Source organism: Perissodus microlepis, chromosome 7, assembly GCF_051167445.1.
Source record: "Perissodus microlepis isolate ML-2025 ecotype Zambia chromosome 7, ASM5116744v1, whole genome shotgun sequence".
Classification (NCBI taxonomy): Eukaryota; Metazoa; Chordata; class Actinopteri; order Cichliformes; family Cichlidae; genus Perissodus; species Perissodus microlepis.
In genome coordinates this window covers 27,021,315-27,044,395 of record NC_140467.1, presented here as the reverse complement: position 1 = coordinate 27,044,395, position 23,081 = coordinate 27,021,315, and the positions used below count along the sequence as shown (strand labels likewise).

General features: G+C 41.6%; 3 protein-coding genes across 4 annotated transcripts in view; all 3 read left to right on the top strand.

Moving 5' to 3' along the window:
* Positions 1 to 1,344: 1,344 nt before the first annotated feature.
* On the top strand, positions 1,345 to 7,831 carry dusp11 (dual specificity phosphatase 11 (RNA/RNP complex 1-interacting)). The gene is made up of 9 exons (XM_084934485.1): positions 1,345 to 1,599; positions 2,190 to 2,265; positions 2,358 to 2,489; positions 2,786 to 2,909; positions 3,364 to 3,424; positions 3,503 to 3,549; positions 4,433 to 4,508; positions 5,795 to 5,926; positions 7,139 to 7,831. The coding sequence occupies exons 1-9, from the start codon at positions 1,562 to 1,564 to the stop codon at positions 7,488 to 7,490; spliced, it is 1,038 nt and encodes a 345-aa protein (XP_084790611.1). The 5' UTR covers positions 1,345 to 1,561; the 3' UTR covers positions 7,491 to 7,831.
* Positions 7,832 to 7,935: 104 nt separating this feature from the next.
* The window catches only part of LOC146383234 (drebrin-like protein B), a 52,770-nt gene continuing 37,624 nt past the window's right edge, over positions 7,936 to 23,081 (top strand). The window contains exons 1-15 of one of the 2 annotated variants that reach the window (XM_084934483.1): positions 7,936 to 8,639; positions 8,714 to 8,769; positions 9,903 to 10,015; positions 10,481 to 10,555; positions 10,622 to 10,765; positions 11,005 to 11,082; positions 11,175 to 11,326; positions 11,399 to 11,453; positions 12,061 to 12,126; positions 12,666 to 12,771; positions 12,852 to 13,052; positions 13,483 to 13,545; positions 14,652 to 14,746; positions 17,334 to 17,400; positions 19,445 to 19,729. In XM_084934483.1, the coding sequence (XP_084790609.1) occupies positions 8,557 to 8,639; positions 8,714 to 8,769; positions 9,903 to 10,015; positions 10,481 to 10,555; positions 10,622 to 10,765; positions 11,005 to 11,082; positions 11,175 to 11,326; positions 11,399 to 11,453; positions 12,061 to 12,126; positions 12,666 to 12,771; positions 12,852 to 13,052; positions 13,483 to 13,545; positions 14,652 to 14,746; positions 17,334 to 17,400; positions 19,445 to 19,581 (1,491 nt within the window). In that variant the 5' untranslated portion in view covers positions 7,936 to 8,556 and the 3' untranslated portion in view covers positions 19,582 to 19,729. Of the gene's footprint in view, positions 8,640 to 8,713; positions 8,770 to 9,902; positions 10,016 to 10,480; positions 10,556 to 10,621; positions 10,766 to 11,004; positions 11,083 to 11,174; positions 11,327 to 11,398; positions 11,454 to 12,060; positions 12,127 to 12,665; positions 12,772 to 12,851; positions 13,053 to 13,482; positions 13,546 to 14,651; positions 14,747 to 17,333; positions 17,401 to 19,444; positions 19,730 to 23,081 lie in introns of those variants that run through there. The other variant, XM_084934482.1, reaches the window with a different exon arrangement.
* Positions 20,616 to 23,017, top strand: LOC146383236 (cytochrome c oxidase subunit 5B, mitochondrial-like). The gene is made up of 4 exons (XM_084934486.1): positions 20,616 to 20,767; positions 21,574 to 21,644; positions 22,251 to 22,350; positions 22,527 to 23,017. Exons 1-4 carry the CDS (start codon positions 20,671 to 20,673, stop codon positions 22,637 to 22,639), a joined length of 381 nt encoding a protein of 126 aa, XP_084790612.1. The 5' UTR covers positions 20,616 to 20,670; the 3' UTR covers positions 22,640 to 23,017.

The following is a 23,081-nucleotide window of genomic DNA, read 5'->3' as shown; positions in this document are numbered from 1 at the left end:
GTTTGTACTAATTTGGTTTTAAAGCCTTTACTTTAAAATATACCCGTTCAATAGTTGACGTTAATGTTACAGAGAATGTGATGATTTTATGGATATTTAAAGTAAGCACTGAGACAAATTTAGTAATGCCAACATATTAAAAGAACAATATTTGTCTCTCATATATATAACACAGTTATATATACAGTGTCAAAGAAACCTGTCTTTGAGTGAAGATTTAAGGTGACAGGAAATATAAATAATATAAATAAATGCAGCTTGAATCTTTACTGAAGCTCAGTATTTGACACAGAGTTCATTCACTGCTGTAATAACTAATAATGATTGAAATTATAACTTTAATATTGGCCATATTATATTTACATTACCAAAGTGAGATGACTTTAGTCTCATGAACAACATTAGCTAATTGTTATTTACTAGCTAATCTTAAATGACTGTTCAGTACAGAAGTGAAGCCCAATAATCATGATTTCACAGTCCCGTGGTCTCAGCCTCAGATACTTATCAAATCAAAGCTCATGTAGAAACAAACAAACAAATGAACAAAAGATTTTCCTCCTTCATTTCTGTCAAATAAAGCTGTATGAAACGTTTCCAGCTGTTAGTGTCATGGTTGCAAGGCAACCTGGGCAGCGCAACGGAGGCTAGACCATCCCATTTCACAAGCCGGCTGGGTGCTCAGCACCCCCAAAGCTCTGATCCTAGAATCGCCCCTGGGGTGTACCACAGTGACACTTTGATAGCTGCACATGATCATCAGAAACTTTTAGGAGTCAAAATGACACCTCAGCCAAAATTTTAAGCCACCAGATTTTAGGAAAGACTAATCCGGGAAACTAAACCATAACTGCGGCTTATTTTCTATAAATGTCTGAAACTGTTTCAACACTGTCTTTACTTCAAAACCACAAAGATCACATCAGAACTCCTGTTTCTACTATTTGCTTTTGTTTTTTTGTTTTTGTTTTTGTTTTCCTGGATGAGATGTTTATTAATGTAAAAATATAATATAATATAATATAATATAATGTTCCAAAAAGTATAATGAATTTGCTATAATTTTTAATAATTTTGTCTGATGAAGTGTGTCAAAATTTTTTCTGAGATTACAATATTTCCATCTTTGTTAACAAAGGACAAGGACTAGAAATATTCCTCTGAAAACAGCTGTTCCACATTTCTTTTTTAAAAGAGTAAATCTTATTGTTTTCATCCGGAATAACCTGGATTGATCTGGGATCATTTATTTTTCGTATCCTCTGTCTGTGATTAGTCTCTCAGGTGCGACGTCTGGCGGCAGGCAGGCGCCAGAGCGGCTGTCATTACGTCATCAGTGTGCTGCGACACTGCTCCAATTTTCCGTGGCACTGCTTATCCCGCACAGCGTCCAGAGCACAGCATAACCTAATCCGGCTTTTTACCCCCGAGCGGAGGGACACAGCGGCGGAGGAGCTGTGGTCCGGCTCCAAGTCGCCTTGGCAGAGACACGTGGTCAGAGACGGACTTCCGCTGGGTTCAAGCTTTTACTCTTTTATTTCTAACGTCTAGCAGTGGAGACATGTCCAGATCCGCGAAGAAGAACGGCATACCTGACAGGTGCGTGTCAGCCTACAGCTCCGCGCATGCACAGGTATAACTAAGAGTCCGGGGTTTATTACAAAGACGGTTATTAATAACAGCTTCATGAACCTGAGAGCCTCCAGTCTGCTGCTGTGTGACCTCATGACCAGCGCACGGTCTTACGAGTAACCGCGATTACGTCATCACACACGTAAACAAATAATGACCCGCAGGTAAATATAAAAAATAAACATCTAGCGCATGATCATAATGACGTCACCGATGTGGCGTTTAAAGGGTTTTACACTGAGCGTTCATGTGTAATCTGTGATCATCAAGCAGCCACGCCTGCAAAGGAAACACGAGTGGATTATTTCTAAAGATTATTAAAAAAAATTCAGCTGTGTGTGAAATAAGTAAATAAAGAGTTATTTAAAAGGGCTACAGGAAAGCTACAGGAAGTTCACTGTTATTTTGGGAACGTCTTTGAACATCTATAACCGTGTCTTTAAACTTAGATGTTAATGTGAAAGTTCTCTCTCAGGTGAGAGTAACGGCAGTAGAAGTAAGAATCGGGCATCTTCAGGTTTCCATGACAATGCTGACTGACTGTTCGTGTCCTGCAGGTGGCTCGATTACTCGCCGGTTGGAAAACGCCTCCGCGGGACTCGATTCATCGCCTTCAAAGTTCCTCTGAAGCAGGTCAGGGTGTCATCTGAGCTTCTTCCCCACAAATGCCTCGCTCAGCGTCACTCATGCCATCATCATCATCATCTTCTTCTTCTTCTGTGCAGTCTCTGAACCGCCAGCTGCCGCACTCTGATGTGTTTGGCCCCTGGGAGCTGCTAGATGCTGTCAGCAGCGAGGAGGAGGAGCTTGGGCTGATCATTGACCTCACTTTCACCACACGTTACTACAGGCTCGAGGTGAGCACAAGATCCTGCATTTATAGACAAATCGATCAAGTCTGTGTTTACTGATCAGTGTTATTGATTATGCTGCTATTATTCCACCTGACCACAGACACACACAAACACACAGACGCACTGCTTATCCCACAGAATGTATATAAAAGATGGATTTTCTCCAGGCGTTCACTCTCTTTCAGAGCCTTATCTGGACATTAGAGGAACTGCAGCTTTCTGATGATGATAAAGTAAAGTAAACTCTGTGTGTGTGTGTGTGTGTGTGTGTGTGTGTGTGTGTGTGTGTGTGTGTGTAGGACATTCCCAGGTCCCTGCTGTGTGTGAAGATCTTCACGCGAGGTCACGAGGTTCCCAGTGATGACACCATCCTGAGCTTCAAACGCGCCGTCTGCAGCTTCCTGCGGGAGAATAAGGAGAACGGTGAGAGCAAGCTAATGTGAACCTCACAGGTTTAAGTCTGATCTCCTCCTTCACCTCCTGCTGCTCTGCTGCTCCTGCATGACTGCCATGTTTTGCAGATTTGAGGCTGCTCAGATTTTAGATTTGGGGACTTTTGGGAACAAAATCAGCTCTGAGCATTTTAATCAGCTGCGGTCTCACAGGAGTTCTCCTCCTCTTCCGATGAGGAGGAGGAGGAAGTCTGCTGGGACTTCAGGCTCGCAGGCAGCTGATTGGTCAGATTTCAAGCAGTCACATGACGAGGAGCTGCTGGTTTCCTGCTTCAATCAAACCCGTCATGCTGGCTGTGGTCACATGACTTTTAGGCTTTGCATGAATGAGATCGTGTGCGATTGGCATTGTGTCCTTTAATAGGAAACCACAGTAGAAGAAGAAGTGCGATCTGAGCTCTAACTGTGATTTGTGTCTCCTGCAGATAAGCTGATCGGAGTGCACTGCACCCACGGCCTGAACCGCACCGGGTACCTGATCTGCAGGTATGTACAAACTTAAGTCTGCTGGTTGGCTGGACTCAAGGGTGTGGGCGGGATCTAACTGCCACGTGTCACCTGCAGGTATCTGATTGACGTGGATGGGATGGACCCCAGGGAGGCGGTGCAGCGTGAGTCGGCTTCTCGTGTCCATATTTCATATTCAGTGTTGGGGAGTAATGGAATACATGTATCGGCGTTACGTATTTAAAATACAACATATGAGTACATGAGTACATTAAGAGGCTCAAATGCCTGTTTCTCAATCTCACGGCCCATGTCACCACTACTTGCAGCCGCATAATGACGTGAAGAAATATTTTTTAAAATTATTATTCAACAAATGACCGACCAGAAACGGGAGCTGGAAGCATGTAAATATAATAATAACCACTGCAGTCAAGAAGAGTGCCTGACGAGCCCAGTTGTAAGTAAGCTATTAAGACTGGACTGTACACTGTGTTCGTGTTTTCCTCCAAAACAATAAGTTCCGTTGGAGCAGCCTTTCAACTCCTCTCTCTGTCTCTCGCTAGCAAAGTTGACCCAGACAACAAAGTAAAGCTATTTTTCGGCTACGAGAACGACACGAACCCGACGTATTAGCCAGAGGTCCCTTTACTACGGTTCGGAGCCGCGGACCTGTTTTATATACGCGCGGAATAGTTTTACGAGATCACTGCAAAAAGTGCAGCCTTACCTAATGTCCACCTACTGTTACTCATTTTGTATTAAGATTTAAAAATCTAGTTGATATTGGTATGGCGAGTAGCCTTCAGTAATAGTAATAAATCACACAGCAATAGTACATTCATGTAGTTGTAAAAAGCATGATAATATATTAAGTAATCCAAAGTATTCAGAATACGTTACTCTCACTGAGTAACGTAACAGAATACGTTACAAAATACATTTTGGGGCATGTAATCTGTAGTGGAATACATTTGAAGAGTAACCTTCCCAACACTGTTCATATTTCACGTGTGAAGCATGTGTAAGCATCGTCTCTCTCTGCAGTGTTTAACTTGTCCCGCGGTCACGCCATCGAGAGGCAGAACTACCTGCATGACCTGCAGCACGGGCGCAGGAGGAGGTGAGGCTCCCCCCCACTCACTGCACCCACACGAATTATTCAAAATCAACAGACAGACTCTTTAGAAATATCCTAAAGACAAAAATATTTCAACTTTAATTTTTTTGTAGCACACAAAAAAATCAAATAACAGCCAAAAAAAAAAGAATATTAAACAGTCTCAAATATTTTACAGCAGCAGTCCCCAGCCCCCGGGCTGGTCCATGAGGCGTTTGGTACCAGGCCGCAAGAGTTGAGGCTCGGGTGGGAAATGTATGTTTTTTTGGGATTTTTGGGGGTCTTTATCGTTATTTTTTAAGTTGTTTTTATCGTTAACTCGGTTTCTCTGGGTCTTTTCCCGTCTGTTACGAATAAATCTTATTTTTTTTAATACCGGTACTAGTTTCATTTTGTTGTATTTGTCCGCGACACCTTAAAGGCCAGTCCGTGAAAATATTGTCAGACATAAACTGGTACAGGGCGCAAAAAAAGTTGGGGACTTAGACTGTTTTACAGTATAAATTATGAATATAAGGGTTAAAGGAAGTTTAAAATGTTGTAAAATATCAACAGAAATTCCCTTCATGTGTTTTCATAATCAGAATGAATTCAAAATATTTAAATGGTGCAGAAATTTTCATAGAATATTTTAAAATATTTGTGTTTAACTGCTAAGCGTTTGCATGGGTTCCCTCCGGGTACTCCGGCTTCCTCCCACAGTCCAAAGACATGCAGTTAGTGGGGATAGGTTAATTGAAAAATCTAAATTGCCCATAGGAGTGAATGTGAGCGCTGTCATGTGGCTGTCTGTCTCTGTGTGATAGCCCTGCGACAGACTGGCGACCTGTCCAGGGTGTACCCCGCCTCTCGCCCTATGACAGCTGGGATAGGTTCCAGCGCCCCCCGCGACCCTGAAAAGGATAAGCGGAAGTGAATGGATGGATGGATGCTATGAAATAATAAAAATATTAAAAATGAAGAGAAAAAATACTAAAACACGACAAAAACATTTAAAAATGTAAATATCTCAAATTATTCATCAAAGAACAATCAACACATTTCCATACTCAAAATGTTTGTGAAAGTTTCTTTTGAGAAAAAACGAATGTTCTTCAATTTTATTTGGTTATTTATTACAGTACAAATAAAATATTAGAAATACATATCTGATATATTTTTAACCACAGTCTAAGCTCGCCTTTAGAAATTGTATTTACATTTGTCATTTTCGTCTTGCTCTGAGTCGCCATGCCGACTAACTGCTGCGCTCTGATTGGTTCCTGACTCTTTCTGGTCCATTGTCACAGTAACGAAGGGATGGAGGAGGTGGAGCAGGAGCCAATGAGAGGTCAAGCTGTTCATCGCCCGCTTTCCAGCTTGCCAAGCGATGACTGCGATCAGAAGAGGCGCGCACACGCTCAAAAGTCCCGGCACCACAGGTAGGACGACACACCTGAATATGTTCATCAGTCATAGAAGGAAGGAACCAAGTTTAATAAACGTCAGAGAATCATCATTACATCCTGCTGCTTTCAAATTCACTCATTACAGAAGTGAATAAAGTTTTTTAACCCTTTAAAGCCGGTCGGAGCGGGAACGCTCCGTTTTGCGTAACTATTTTTAAATCCCGATAGAACTGCAACCACATAAGCTAGCACAATAATTTTTTTTGCATATGAAACCGGAGGAGGTGTACTTACATCTTATGCCATCAGCTTGTCCTCGGTCACAGTTTCCTTCCACATATAGCTTTGCAAAAACTGCATAAAAAGCACTTGCAGCAACAAAAACATAATATTCCAGAAACACGCTTTGCCGATCCGATCAGCTGTTTGTAACACTTCCTACATCCATCAGCGCGAACTATCACATGTCCGCCATGACCTGCCCGAAACCGGACATGACGTCATTTTGCGGAAATGTAGTTTTTTTACCATCAGGGCCTTGTGAGCCTATACTGGTGTTTTTAAAAGTTATGTTTGACTTTATGACTTTCTGTATCGTTTCTGGGATGCTTAGGACTCATATTGCACTGCTGGAAATAGTTTATTTTGATGCATATGCTGTTTTTTTTTTTTTTGCAAATTTGCATTATAATATTTATTTTCGTTTTTCCTGCAGTATATAAAAATTGGTGTATTTCAAAAATAAAACTATGAAGACACTTAAAATAAATTTCCTGTGGTGGGAAACTATTTTGTGCGACTTTTTTGTATTTACAGTTTTGAGGGATAAGCCTCTTAAATTTCTCTAACTAGAAATATATGTTAAAAAAACAAAAACGATTTTAAATTTTTTGTAGTTTATTGCACTTTTCTGCAATTTATGTAATTACTATGCACTTAATGCATACATATTATTAAAATTTGGGCTATACTGGTTGTGTTGATGTATATCAACTTGAAATGCTCCCAAAAATGGCTCCACAGCATGTAAAAATATAATATAAGCTCTGGCGGACTTGGTTCTATGGTAGGTCTTAAAGGGTTAAATGATTGAAATATAATCTTTTGTGTGTGTGTGTGTGTGAGAGAGAGAGAGAGAGAGAGAGAGAGTATGTGTGTATATTCTTAAATAAAACAAAAAAATATAAATTTTCCATATATTTAAGAATATGAATAAAAAAAATTTTTTTTTTCAAATGAAAAAAGACCTCCACGACGAGGGAACGTCCACCTTCATCACCGCCCTCCTCAGCGTGACTTTCTCCCCCCTCCTCCGCCATCGCTCAACCCGTATCGATGGACACGTCCTCAGGCGGATAATCAGTGGAGGAGACCGCCACACTTGGAGGATAGCCGTGTGGGGAACCCTCAGTGGAGGCCAGGCGCCACAACGCTGGACACGTGGAGAACTCCTCCTCCTCCGATCCTCCCTCGCTACTCACCACGCTGGACTGCTGAAGGCTATGGAGTGCCTGAGGAGGAGTGGGCGGGGCCACAAATGAGACACAGCGACAGCAGACACATACGGGGAGGCAGAGCAAGCGGATACGACCACTAGATTTTATTTGATAGAAGAAGAATGGACTGAGGTTATGTGGCCTTTTAAGGACGTTAGTGTTTGAATGAGAATATTTAAACAGGAATTAAAATTAACGCTGCTGAAGTCCACTTCAGCCAATCACAGCGCAGTTCAAATGTTGTCATTATTACTTTGATAACCTCGCTCTAGCTTCCAAGACTGACATTTGATGTGCGTGTGTGTGTGCCACATGTCTGAAGGTCAGCGTTCAGGGTGAAGAGTGGAGAGTGATTTAAAGTTTCATGTTTTCATGAGTGAATAAGAAGAAAATGAAACACATTGTTTGTGTGCTTGTTTTATTAAATGAAAGCTGAAAATGTTGTGTGTCAGTAAATTATAAACTGGTATGAAGTGGTGTGACCTGAGCGCTCTGTCGGGCGTCTGTGAGCTCACTGAACTGTGGACAGTCTGAGTCCATGTTTCTACCTTCAGTCTACTGTTTGTGAGATAAATGCCACCTGATTCAAACGAGGAGCTGCTCGGTGTTTACCTGTTGCCATGGTGAATACTGGTGTCAGAGCTCCATTGATCGTGGCTTTCATAGTCTCGTTAACCTGCTGTCTGCCTCTCAGGTGGGAGGGGTCGTACGGGTGAGGCTATAGAAACAGAAAGACGGAGCAGTGGGTTTGTTCGGGTTTTTTTGAAGAACATTTATCACGTTTCTTCTGGTTTCACTTGTTTTTGTGCTTTTTGAAGGTTTTCAAGTTTTTTTCCTTTCTGTAAAAAAACAAAACAGAAACTCAGGTGAGCAGGTATGGCAAGCTCCGCCCCCAATAAGCCAACAATAACACAGATCACACCCTGTTCACTGTAACACACACACACACACTCCCTGCTGCAGAGGGTCACATGATACACTCACCTGTGTCCTGTTGCTGCTGAGCACAGGTGTGTAGGTGGGAGGAGTCACCTGGGGAGAATGCGGTCAGTCAGGTTTGGGTCCTTCGACCCGCCCGGTTAGTCTCCTCAGAGCTGAGCTGAGTTGGTGCCTGTGGGAGGTTTGCCACAGTACTGCTGGGTCGCTGCTGCCGTGCTGTGGAGGAACATGTCTGTTAATCTGAGCAAGAATGGAGCCGCGCTGATGGCCGCCTACGAGGAGGTGGTGAGCGGCAAGTCTAACACAGACTGGTAAGATAAAGTTCACCTGTGTGTCTGTCCACACCTACATCTGCTGCACACCCACACCTGTCTGTCTGTTTCAGGGCACTGTTCACCTACGAAGGAAACACCAACAACCTCCGAGTGGCACAGAAAGGAGGTAAGCACTTGGATCCAAACTTTTGATCCCTCCGAATTTATTTCCTGTGGATTTCCCCTCACTTCCTGTTTTATTTTGAAGGTCAGATCCTGTGTTCTTTGCTGTCCTTCCTCTCTGACTCTTCTCTCTGCTGGTTTCCTGCTGTGTTTGGACCTGAGGAGATGTTTGAGGTGTTCTTGCTCTCCACCCTGTTTCTTGACCTCAGTTTGACTTTTCAGCAGTGCTGCAGTCTGTCCCTCTGTGCACATGTAAACCCTAAGACTTCCTAATGTAAGACAACCAAGTTCAGCTTTTTCCACGTGATGATCATCATGACTGTAAGAAATACACTCATCCAGACTGTCCGAGAGTATAAAACAAAGTTGTGTTCATCACAGAAAATGTCCTTTTGTTTGGACCAACTGTAAAAACAGACATTTCTAGCGTCAGCAGCAACAAACATTTATCTCCTCCTGGGGGCCGGAATGGAGGCTTTACTGGGCTGATTCTGGCCCCCAGGCCTTATGTTTGACTCCTCTGGTCTGCTCCCAGAGTGTTTTCTGTTTCTGAGGGTTTCAGGTTAAAATCCAGGAGCAGACCGACCACATGCAGAGTGGTGTTTGCCCTACTACACTTAAAACTTATTATTAAATATGAAGCAAACATTAACAGCATGGTTATTACAAGCATTCAGCTTCCACAGCTGAGCCATGGCTACATCTTGTGATGTACCAATAAGTTTCAGCAGAATGGAGCAGAGGCTGCAAGCGAAATATAACTGCAAGTGAAAGCAAAGAAAACCACTGGGCTCACGGCTGTGAACGCTGGTACAGCTGGCGTGTTGAAGCACACAGATAAGAATCTGCTGCTCTCAGGTGGGAAAAAAAGCAAAAGTTGCTCAGCGCTCCAAACTGGTTTGTGCAGCTGAGAAATGATGCAATGACATCACCAGCATTAAGAGTGTCAGAGGAACGTCTCCAACAAGCTGTGGAGGGTTTTTCGTGCAGCACTTGACCTCTTTATGTGTTACACAGGACGTGCGCGCAGGAACACCAGCGTAAGCCACCCTCATAACCTTCTGATCTCCAGTCTGGCCTTCAGGTGTCTGCGGTCTGATCTAAATGAGATCATGTTCTCCTTTGTGTTTTGTGTAGATGGAGGGTTGGAGGAGATGGTGGAGGAGCTGAACAGCGGGAAGGTGATGTACGCTTTCTGTCGAGTCAGGGACCCGAACTCTGGACTGCCCAAATACATCCTCATAAACTGGGTAAGACCAACTTTAACTCAAAGCTTTTTTCCTGAAGTTTTTCTTTTTTCTGAAAACCACAAATATCTGAAGATTTCAGTGTGGACGTGAAGCTCAGGACTTTTTCACAGTGAGTAATCCAGACCATTAATAAGTGAGCTCATGCTGTGGACGGATCATCTCAGACCTCTGGGGTGAAGTTTGGCTGGTTTCAGCATCTTCCAGTCACATGACAGGAAGCCCCTCAACATGTACTTTTTTTAACCCGCGTCCTCCATCTTCAGCCTGCTGATGTGTTTATATTAGCCTAGCCACCGAGTAGGTCATCGTTATATGTCCACTTCACTCAATCTTCGATGCTACAGTCAGAACATGGCATGTCATCGTTAGATGTAGAGAGCTCTGCAGACTTTACTTTCTATGAGTGTCGAGTGATAGAAGGATGCCACATTCACAGGATTGAATGGATGATTTTTGTTTTCTAAGACAGGTGAAGGTGTGAAGGACTCTCGGAAAGGACAGTGTGCCAATCACGTGAGCACCATAGCAGGTTTCCTGAAGGTGAGTCTGGCCTGTTAATGTTAATGTGTTTGAAGAGCTGCATCATTAACATGTGTGACATCACAGGGAGCCCATGTGACTGTAAACGCCCGTGCGGAGGACGACGTGGACCCAGAGACCATCTTGGCCAAAGTGGCCAAAGCATCCGGCGCTAACTTTAACTTCCACAAGCAAACACAGGAGTACAGAGACGTTCCCAGAGGACCCGTGGTGAGATCACGCCGCCTGAATTGGCAGCACAGCCTCGTTTTACCATCCAATAAGCCAATATTTCATCTCACAGTGCACTCCTACCCCTGCATGAACATTAATGTAGATGTTCTTCACAGCTCAAACACTTCTGTCTACAGAGAGAGAACGCTGAAATAAAGAATAAATAATCAGGGTTGCGCACAGAGAAGAAAAACAGGACATTTCTGTTATAATCCCTGAGCCTTTTCTCTCGTCAGGGTTCTGTGTACCGCAAAGTCAACGCTGTCGAGGAAATCCAACAAATCAACAAGGACGACTTCTGGGTCAAAGCTCAGGTTCGGTTTCAACTCCAAGTCCTCCAAGATTGTACCACAGGTTTCAGTCAGCAAAGTCACACCACTCTCTATTTCCTCTTCTTCTCCTTCAGCGGGATGAAGAAATGCGTCAAAAGGAGGAAAACATTCGAGTGGAACAGGAGAGGCAGGAGGCGGAGAGGGAGAGGAGGGACATGGAGGAGAGACAGTCGAAGGAGAGGGATAGGGTAACGAGAGAGAGAGCTCAGCAGATCGAACAGGAGAAGTGAGTCAGACACACAAAACACAAAATCACAGAAACTCATGAAGAAGACACTTCAAGTATTTTGTGTTTCAGGCTCCGGCAGAAGCAGCGGGAGGACGAGGAGCAAGAGCAGGAACAGCAGCGTCGGGTGAGCTCAGCTTCAGCTCATTGATCCTGATTTATTCCCCGTTTCGGTTGAGTTTATGAGCCCAGCCAGCATCACATTACTGCTCCTGATAAATTAAAAATAAATCAAATTTGGAAAACAAGTTTTTATTTGATCACAAACAATATAAAAAACAATATTGAGCGTTACTATTTAACCCCTTTTTAAAAAAAATTATAAACATAAATAAAGTACACATGAATAAATTCAAACATAAAAGCAAACATAAAAGAAGTTATTAAACTGAAAACTATTTCAGATAATGAAAAGTAAATAAACAGGAAATAATGGAAAGGGTAACATGTTTTAAATTACCCAATAATAATGACATAGATATTAGTTAAGCAGTTGATTTTGAGGGTAAGAGAAAGATGTTTTTAACTTTTAAAGGATAAGCTAACTTATGTATTTGATTCATAAATAAATAAAAAAAACATATTAAGAAAGTAAAAAATACTGGATTATGAGTCATTTATTTATTGAAACTTGATTTTAAATCCTTTTGGCAAATCACTGAGGCAGAGAAGTCTGTGTTGTGTGATGTTAAAATTATATTTAACGTGATGTATGAATGATTTCTGTGTTTCAGAATGAGCAGCTGGAGAACAGGAAGATGACGGGAATTTCCGCTGCTGCCTCGGTGCAGAAAGCTAACGTGAGCGCAATTTTGACCATAAATTCTTGTAACGTAATATCTGCTCCTGTTTCTCCCTCTAAATGTTCATTATTTATTTTCACACAGCATCGGAAACATAAAAAAATGATCACACAGGTTTAACTTTTTTGTTATTCCAGTTTCATTTTTGATCAGCTGGGTGGATGGCTCTGGATACTACATTACCCATGAGCCTCAGCAGCTGACATGATGTTCTCATAGCAAACACATTTTAATTGAGAATTCACAATGATTCAATCTGAAGATGTTAAAACTAGAGAAATTAGGATTTTCTTGGTGATTTGTTCACATTTGTTTGGCTCTGTGATTGGATGTTGCCCACCAAGACGCATCATGGGAACTGTAGTCTGCTTCACATGTTTAGTTCTACAGCCTGGAAGCCTTTACATTTTTTTTTTACTGTAAGCCAAATTGAAATAATGAACAGGAAGAGCTGAATTACAAAGGCTGAAGAGTTGCATTGAGGGAAGTGTAGGATCCTGCCTCTTTACTTTAATGTCACCCTGTTTTATTCACAGGAGGCAAAATCTCTGATTTCTCAGAGAGCGTTTAATCCCAGAGACATCTTCAAGCAGAAGGAGCAGAGCTTTGATGCTGGCGACACACCTGCTGACTCCAGACCCGGTAAGAAACACGATGATGATAATGATGAGGATGAGGATGATGATGATGGTGGTGGTTCACCTTCACGTTTCCCCCTGCAGGGAGGCTGCAGAGTCCGTTTCTATCGCAGAAATCGTTTGAGCGAGACGTCCTGGTTCAGCCTCGGTTTCCACCATCCTCTCCTCCAGCAGTGACCCCCCTGTCTCTGATTACATCTGCTTCACCTGTGCTGCCTGTCCCACATGCTGCACCTGCCTCCACTACAGCACCAGAGAGGGCACACTCACCTGTGCAGCCTGCAGGTGAGACATATTGAGGCAGCTTTTCAACTGCAGGAGGTTCCCAGAAGGAACCACAGTTCTTTGGTGTAGAACAGAAATAAAAAATAAAGTAAGTTATGTGGAGTAACCGTTGTTCTCATAGTTCTCACAAAACTGCTGGCCTTCAGCAGGCGTCCAGAAGTTAGTCAGTCAGAACCAAGGTGGCTTTTTATTTTTAAATTTTAAGCTTTGTTAAAAATACTTTCAAATTTAGGAGTGGATTTGTGTCATGAGTAGAAAACTCGTGTTCACATAACACTGATATTTTCTTTGGATATGCTGAATCAGCTGAAAAAGTTGAGTCTGGAAACCTTTTTTTATGTATTAATTTAACTGATTAGTGACCTGAACTGTGAAATACCCGCGTGTTGTGTGTATGACATGAAGTAAGACGTCCCTCCTGCAAACACAGACGCTGGTTATGGTGACGAAGACGAGTGGTCAGATGATTTTGATGAAGATGAAGCTGCACAAGGTGTGAACTTTAAAGTCATTTCATTTTAACTTTTGTTTTGTGCAATTTTGATCATTTATCAATAATCAGAGTAGTTTGAATTAGGGTTTTTTTTTTTATCTTTTTCTTCCTATAAGACCATATTTTATATGATGATCAGTTTGCCACTAACATCAACACCCACAAAAATCACTCCGAGTACATTTACACAATACTTTATACTTCTAGTATACTACATTTCAGAGTTTTCTTAGTCTTATAACTGCAGCTGAGATTTAAACACATGAATTAAAAATAGCTGCAGAACAACACCATATCAATTTAATTCCATTAATTAGTCAATGAATCTAATGTTCAGTAAATTTAAAAATAACAGACATCTCAATAATAATTAAAGCAAACAAAATAAACCTAAAATAATCTGAAACCACAGAAAAGAGTCTGAATACATTAGAAAACATTAGAGTTGAAAATGTCACTTTTATCCACTTTAAATTAAATCTATAACACTGTGAAGTGAATACTAATGAATTTTTCCTCAGTGGTGCTTTTACGTTTGAAACATTAAAGACAAAAAACAAAAGTAATTAAATATGTTATATACTGGAAACTTAGCAGTTTAAACTTTGCTATGTTTTCACATTTTTTGGTTAATAAAATTAATTAATTTGGACTATTTTACATATCGAGTAAGAGTCACTGTCAGAGTTGGTGAGTCAGTGAATTGTTGAGGTTGCAACAGCAAATGATGGACGTTAGCTGAAATAATTTGTGGTTATTCTGTGTTTGCTCCATCATGTTTACAGCTCACAGCTTGGTTTTTGTTTCGTTGGCCTTCATGTTTGTAAAGCTGTTACACCACGATTGTAGCACAGCGCTGGTTAGATAGATAGATTTGTTCACTGGCTATATCAGAATCTCAGACTATGGAACATAATTCATAGTAACATTTCTGTAACTTCTGTTTTTTGAGGGTTGTAGTGTGGTGATACTTAGTACTTTTCCTGGAATTGGAGTATTAATACTTTATCCTGTTGGTACTTTTGTGTCTTTTCTCACTGTCCTGGAAAACAAAGAACACTTTTTCATCTCTGGTATTTAAAACTTGTGATTTTTATAATGTGCAGAGGGAAGTCCAGCTCAAGATGATCCATACATGGCACCGCATTCAGCCCCGAGTAACGAGGACCTGTATCAAAACGTTTCCCAGCATGCACCAGCAGTAAGTCCACGTCATCATAAGTACATTTACATGTACAACACTCCCAGTAAATATTTTCCTTAGAAATTAACAACGTATTTTGATTCTGATTCCTCCCTTAACGTCTTACTAACAGTTTGAGAAATGTGTCTGACTCAAAAACTGACCAATAGACCTGAGACTTAGTGGGTGTATCGCTGTGGTCTCGAGTAAGTGCAGTGCTGAGTTTGAGGTTGTTTGGATGACTAGATCTCAGACTTAGGCTAAAATTTGTTCTCTGTTAGAATAAACTGATACAGAGGGAGGCGTGTTTGTTCTGATAATTTTCTGAAGATGTTATACCCAAGTTTAATCATAGCAAAACACTAACCTAAACCACAGCATCTAATTCTATGTTTAACCCTGACACCAAGATTGAACCTTCACTCATTCCTTTCCCACTTGGTTGTCCCACCTCAGCCAAAGAAATCATAAGCAGGATTGTGTTTTCTAAAATTATGAAAAATCCCTAAAATTTGCTTACTATGACTGAAAGTGCTCTGCACAAGAATTCCAGTGTGCTTTGACTGCTAGTTTTATGCACAAATGGCAAATAAAGAACCTTGAAATGGGAAACATACTGTGAACATGCCTCAATCAGAAAATGTTTCATTTAGCATAAGAAATAATTCTGAATTTCCAGTGAAGCACTGTTTAAATAAATACTCTTCCAGCTGTTTCTGTTTACTTTTCCAGACGTTTGTTTTCTCATTCCAACTTTTTTCAGATATATTGGTACCATTAGATTCAGAATGAGCTCATATTTGTCATGAAATAAAAAACACCTACAGTGGCTTGCAAAAGTATTCGGCCCCCTTCAACTTGCCCACATTTTGTCACATTACAGCCACAAACATGAATCAATTTTATTGGAATTCCACGTGAACGACCAACACAAAGTGGTGAACACGTGAGAAGTGGAACAAAAATCATACATGATTCCAAACATTTTTTTTACAAATAAATAACTGAAAAGTGGGGTGTGCGTAATTATTCAGCCCCCTTTGGTCTGAGTGCAGTCAGTTGCCCATAGACATTGCCTGATGAGTGCTAATGACTAAATAGAGTGCACCTGGGTGTAATCTAATGTCGGTACAAATACAGCTGCTCTGTGACGGCCTCAAAGGTTGTCTAAGAGAATATTGGGAGCAACAACACCATGAAGTCCAAAGAACACACCAGACAGGTCAGGGATAAAGTTATTGAGAAATTTAAAGCAGGCTTAGGCTACAAAAAGATTCCCCAAGCCTTGAACATCCCACGGAGCACTGCTCAAGCGATCATTCAGAAATGGAAGGAGTATGGCACAACTGTAAACCTACCAAGACAAGGCCGTCCACCTAAACTCACAGGCCGAACAAGGAGAGCGCTGATCAGAAATGCAGCCAAGAGGCCCATGGTGACTCTGGACGAGCTGCAGAGATCTGCAGCTCAGGTGGGGGAATCTGTCCATAGGACAACTATTAGTCGTGCACTGCACAAAGTTGGCCTTCGTGGAAGAGTGGCAAGAAGAAAGCCATTGTTAACAGAAAACCATAAGAAGTCCCGTTTGCAGTTTGCCATGTGGGGGACACAGCAAACATGTGGAAGAAGGTGCTCTGGTCAGATGAGACCAAAATGGAACTTTTTGGCCAAAATGCAAAACACTATGTGTGGCAGAAAACTAACACTGCACATCACTCTGAACACACCATCCCCACTGTCAAACGTGGTGGTGGCTGCATCATGCTCTGAGGGTGCTTCTCTTCAGCAGGGACAGGGAAGCTGGTCAGAGTTGATGGGAAGATGGATGGAGCCAAATACAGAGCAATCTTGGAAGAAAACCTCTTGGAGCAAAAGACTTGAGACTGGGGCAGACGTTCACCTTCCAGCAGGACAATGACCCTAAACATAAAGCCAGGGCAACAATGGAAAGGTTTAAAACAAAACATGTCCATGTGTTAGAATGGCCCAGTCAAAGTCCAGATCTAGTCAAATCCAATCGAGAATCTGTGGCAAGATCTGAAAACTGCTGTTCACAAACGCTGTCCATCTAATCTGACTGAGCTGGAGCTGTTTTGCAAAGAAGAATGGGCAAGAATTTCAGTCTCTAGATGTGCAAAGCTGGTAGAGACATACCCTAAAAGACTGGCAGCTGTAATTGCAGCAAAAGGTGGTTCTACAAAGTATTGACTCAGGGGGCTGAATAATTACGGACACCCCACTTTTCAGTTATTTATTTGTAAAAAATGTTTGGAATCATGTATGATTTTCATTCCACTTCTCACATATACACCACTTTGTATTGGTCTTTCATGTGGAATTCCAATAAAATTGATTCATGTTTGTGGCTGTAATGTGACAAAATGTGGGCAAGTTGAAGGGGGTCGAAAACTTTTGCAAGCCACTGTAAGTTCTTGGCTTCTAAGTTAATGAATACCTATATTTGTAGGCGTATTTATTGAGGTGATTCATGTATTTATTTAATCTCTTTTGGCAGATTTGGTCCTCCAGTGTTTGAGTAAAAAGTTATTGAATGAAATGATTTAAAATACTGTTTAAATGTTAATTAGCTGTTTTTGAATTTCAGGCTGATAGTATTTGGGATGGCAGTGGACAAGGTATCTGTGCCAGAGCTCTGTACGACTACCAGGCCGGTACGTATACATACATACACACACATACACATTCATGTTTTTGGTAGTTGTGGGGTCTGCCGTCTTCTCTGTGACTACTGAGGACCATCGCGTCTTGTGGTCTAACGTGCCTGAATGAAATTGGAAAGAGTCCCGAGTGTTGTTCACCATACTGATATCATGAAAATAAGACTTCTGTGATATCACAACAACATTATTGTAACTGAGTTTGCACTGGGGCCTCTAGTGGCCTGTGAAGGTACAGCAGATCATTCACAGTAAATATGACATGTTTTTATTTATCCATTTATTTGGTTTGATTATCAAATAATTATCAGTTATAGAATATTAATGATTAAATGCTTAGCTAGTTAAGTTTCCACATTTTTTTTTTATAAATTTACCTGCAAATATTTGACCAAAATGTATTCTGTATTCTTCAATTGAGGAAAAGTGTTTAAATGAACCATTGACTGTCACAGGGGAAAAGCTGTTAAAGAAGGATGAATCTCAATAAATGAATCAAGAAGATCAAATCAAATCAAATCAAATCTGTAAATCAAATCTGTAAAAACAGGATAATACTTTTTCTTGGATGTAAAATAAGCTTGCAGTGGCCTTACATTTGGAAAGAGCTGTTGTACCTCGACAGTGCAGTAAGCCATCCAGTTTGGTTATTATTTATCACATTTACCTGATGAAACACTGAAATGTTGTTTTAAATCAAATCAAATCTCTTTTATTGTCACATCACATGTGCAGGTACACTGGTACAGTACATGTGAGTGAAATTCTTGTGTGCAAGCTTCACAAGCAACAGAGTTGTGCAAAAATACAATAACGTAAAACAAGCAAAATATAAGAATGGCTAAATCTGAGACTAATAAATATATGTACAATATATAACAGTATATGCATTACTGGATGTGTATGCTAAATATGTTTTTTTCTGTGTGTGTGTGTGTGTGTGTGTGTGTGTGTGTGTGTGTGTGTGTGTGTGTATACATATTTTACAAATTAAATAGAGTAAACAATAAAATAAAATATACAGAGTTGGTTGAGACATGTGCAAAACAGTGGCATTAATGTACAGTATGTAGTGCATAATGTTGAAGTTCCAGTAGTGGAGGTGAGGTAATGGTAAATGGCCTGCATTTGTATAGCGCTTTACTCAGTCCCTAAGGACCCCAAAGCGCTTTACACTACATTCACCCATTCACACACACATTCACGCGATGGCAAGCTACATTGTAGCCACAGCTGCCCTGGGGCGCACTGACAGAGGCGAGGCTGCCGGACACTGTCGGACCCTCTGACCACCACCAGTAGGCAAACATGGGGTTAGTATCTTGCCCAAGGATATTTGGCATGCAGCCAGGAGGCAGCCTGGGATCGAACCACCAGACCTTCTGATTAGTGGCTGACCTGCTCTGCCACCTGAGCTACAGCCACCCCTAGGTGTCTTATGAAATGTTCAGCAGTCTGATGGCCTGATGGAAAAAGCTTCTCTCAGTCTGCTGGTTCGGGACCGGATACTGCAGAACCTCCTTCCTGATGGAAGTAGTCTGAACAGTTTATGGCTGGGGTGACTGGAGTCCTTGATGATCCTCCCCGCTTTCCTCAGGCACCGCTTCCTGTAGATGTCTTGGAGGGAGGGAAGCTCACCTCCAATTATCCGTTCAGAGCACCGCACTACTCTCTGGAGAGCTTTGCGGTTGTAAGCGGTGCTGTTGCCGTACCAGGTGGTGATGCATCCAGTGAGGATGCTCTCAATGGCACAGCAATAGAAGGTCCTGAGGATGCGGGGGCTCATGCCAAATCTTTTCAGTCTCCTGAGAAAGAAGAGGCGCTGCTGCGCCTTCTTCACTGTTTTGTTTATGTGTACTGACCACGTAAGATCCTCAGCCAGGATTTTACATACAGATCTAAAGTCGAGTATACAGAACAGTTTCTTTCATTTTTTTTTTTTTTAAATGCTTGTAATTTGAAACTTGAAACTCTTGAAAGGTGTTTCTAGATAAACCTTTAGTTTAACTGAGTTTTCTCTATTTCCTCTTCCTCACAGCGGATGACACTGAGATCACCTTTGACCCCGATGATATTATTACTCAGATAGAAATGCTGGATGAGGGTTGGTGGAGAGGTGTTGGACCTGATGGGGAATATGGCATGTTCCCGGCTAATTATGTGGAGCTTATCTAGTTGTCATTGGCTCATTGTCCTGTTAATTTTAATAAAGCTGTAGGTGTTTCAGATGGATATTTTACTCACATTAACTTGTTCAGTATCACTGAATTAATAAACCTTTGAAAAAACCAGTAAACAATAAATACAGTCATTTTCAAGTGCAGTTTGGATATTGCTCTTATTTTTCTTTTCTTCTGTTTGGCCAGTCTTACTAATTAATAAGAAGCATAAATTAGGTTCATATAGAACCTTTTAATAAACTCAAGGTTGCTTTACACACAAAACTCAAAGGCCTCAGTGAACAGGTGGCATTTCAGCCGAGACTGGGACTATGGACCTCAGAGGGGACCTGCAGAGCATCTCAAGGAGGACACACAGCATGTGGTGATGCTCCTGTGTTCTCCAGGCAGTCACTGACTTTCTTACAAAACAGTTCTTATATTAAAAAAAAAAAAAAAAAAGTTATTTTGTCCAGATAGTTTGGAGTCTCTGAAAATGTGGAAAGAACTGCTCTCCAGTCAGAAGAGTTTCAAATATAAAAACTGTCTTTGTCAGAAAAGTTCTTCAGTTCCCCTGTTTTTTAATTATTTGTATTTCCATACCTCTTTTAAATATCTATGTCAACGTTAATTTAATTTATTATATTATGTTATATTTATTAAAATATTATTTTCATGTATTATTATTATTTTAATGTCTGTCCTTGGTTTTAATGTAGTCATGTTTCATAATATCTGTCTTTTGTGTTTTATTACCTGATTTGAGCAGACTGTACTGTAGGAAGGAGTATCAGGGTCACATTAAGAAAAGAAAAGTCAAGTATTTGAGAATAAAGTTGAAATGTGGAGAGGATCATTGTTGTTTCAAGACAAACTTCCATGTTTGCTGTAATCTCTACAAACGCCTAGATGAGATAGATGAAACGAACTGATCAGCCGTCATGTGATCCATCATCCATCCTCTTTATAGTACCAGGCTGTGACCATCGATAACCATCTGTCCACGACCAGCTGTTTCCTTGTTACTTTACTTTTTTAAAGCAGCACGCTGCGACTCTGACGTCATTTCCGTGCGCCCGGCCTCCCTGACAGTGAAGAAGGAGAAATGGCTGCAAGGTTACTGTTCCGCTCCGCCGTTAGAGCAGCGGCAGCCTGCCGCTCCGCCCGGACCCCCGCTCTGAGCCGCGGCATGGCGGCAGGAGGTGAGCCACGAGCCGGCACAGAACACCCGGAACCCGCCGGGAACAGGCGGCTTAGAGAGGGTCTAATCCGCGGGGAGGTCGGAGGACGCCGAGCGCTTCCTATTCTGGTGACGGCTCCTCTCGGATCAGACTTCATTTTAATATCCTGCGATTTATTAAAAACCGTGTGTTGGCTGATTGTTTGACTTGTAGATTTAAAAAGTCTTAATATATCAGAATTTAGTAATCATGACGGTCAATACGGTGAGATTTAAAACCTAAAATATATTTTATATCTGAAACAATTAACGTGTCATATTTTAACCTTCTCCATGAAGGTCCCTGAACGTCTCATCGGTATGAAGATTAAACACATGAGAGAGTAACGGAAGTTGTCATTAGTTTGGTTTGCCGATCGAAGTGATCAGTAAGATTGTAATGGTATCGATAAACATACCATTTTAACTTGCAGAGTTTCCCAGAAACCTGAATGATTTGTATCTAGTCTGGAACAGCTAAAGGCAGTGATCGATGCATTTTTAAGGTGCTGTGTGTGACCATGACTGACGATGATCAATAAAGTGAATCAGAGTGACGTGAATGAAAACATCAGATCAAACATTTCAGTTTTACACTGAGATGTGGTCATGTCTGTGAGAGAAACACGTGCTGCTTTAGGTTTCACAAACTCAGCAACTCACTGAGGTCATAAGAGCCTGTAATAACGTGTGCTGTAGTCATGTGACCCACAGGGAGTCCACACATTAGCCTGTTCTGATGATCAGTGTTTGCTTTGAAGCTTGTTAATCACACTGTGCTGTTCACAGGGATTCCCACTGATGAGGAGCAGGCCACCGGGCTGGAAAAGGTCATCATGAAGGCCATGAAACAGGGCGAGGTAAGACAGCATACCGACGCACAGGAATTCTGACATGATGTGCTCCAGAAACATGAAAAAACAGCAGTAGAAAAAGAAGAGCGTGATGCGGATTCATCTTAACACAATATTTCACGCAGACCAGAAATTAAATCAAGATTAAAATCATTAAACATCAAATCTGAGGAGAAACGAGCAGACTCAAGCCGTCGGTGTGTCGACATATTTCAGCAAAACTATAAAACATTTTTATTTTGAGTAGTTATTGATTTTGTTACTCATAATAAGATTTATTTTTAGTATTTTTGGGCTTGTTTAAGTTTGTATTAATATTTGTTAATGTATTCTCGATTATTTGTTTATTTTCATATAGCAGTTATTTGATTAACATTAGTTTTCTGTGTTTTGCCTTTTTATTAATGATTAATAATTATTTTGTGGTATATTCGCTGCTCGGCTCATTTTCAAATATTAATATAAATAATTCTGTCTGCAGCTCAGCCTCAGCTGATCTGAGGTCAGCCTCTGAGTTGTGTGAATCGTTCTTGATGAACAATGAATTTTGAAATGAAACTGATGTTGAATACTGTCACGCCCCGACTCACCTGACTCCTCCCCCTCCTGTAGGACCCCTACAACATGATGAAGCCAAAACACTATGCAGGCTCCAAGGCCGACCCCCACCTGGTTCCCTCCATCACGAACAAGAGGATTGTGGGATGCGTGTGTGAGTTGTTGTTTCCTGTTTGTAAGCGTGTGTGAGTGTCGGCCACGGCTTTCTCAGGCGAGGGTTAAACTTTGCCCCGGGCTCAAAGATGGGCGGGGCATAATCCTCACTGGGGAAACCTGAGCGTGCGTGTGACGTGCAGGTGACACCGCTCTCACCCAGTTTCCTGTGTGCAGGTGAGGAGGACAACACGGCCGTGGTCTGGTTCTGGCTCCACGAGGGTGAGGCCCAGCGCTGCCCATCTTGCGGCTCCCACTACAAGCTGGTTCCCCACGAACTCCCCCATTGACTCACCACCACCTCCTCCTGCGGAGCAAGCGGCACTGTCCGCTTCTCGCCGTCTCCTACTTGACGTACCTGCTGACCTCATCAGTCATTGCTTACACGTTACATGTACTCGGGATCAGACACGTTCAGGGAACAAAGAGTTTCTTCAGACATTTCCATTCAGTCAGTTTACACACACACAATTGTACTGCACATGTTACACTCCTCCCATCTCCCAGGAGCAGCAATAAACGTAACTTCCTGTTTGTGGGCGTCTCTGAGTCTTCTTCCTGTTTTTCATAGTTAACCATGATTAATGTGTTTTACATCGAACTTCTAGACTTGTGCTTGTAGTTTGAGTGAACTGTTCCTTTAACACTAAAGATCTGTTTATCCTGAATCAGCTGACTCAGTCTTTTTATTACCATATTTATGATGTCACGGATACAGTAGCAGCAGCTGTT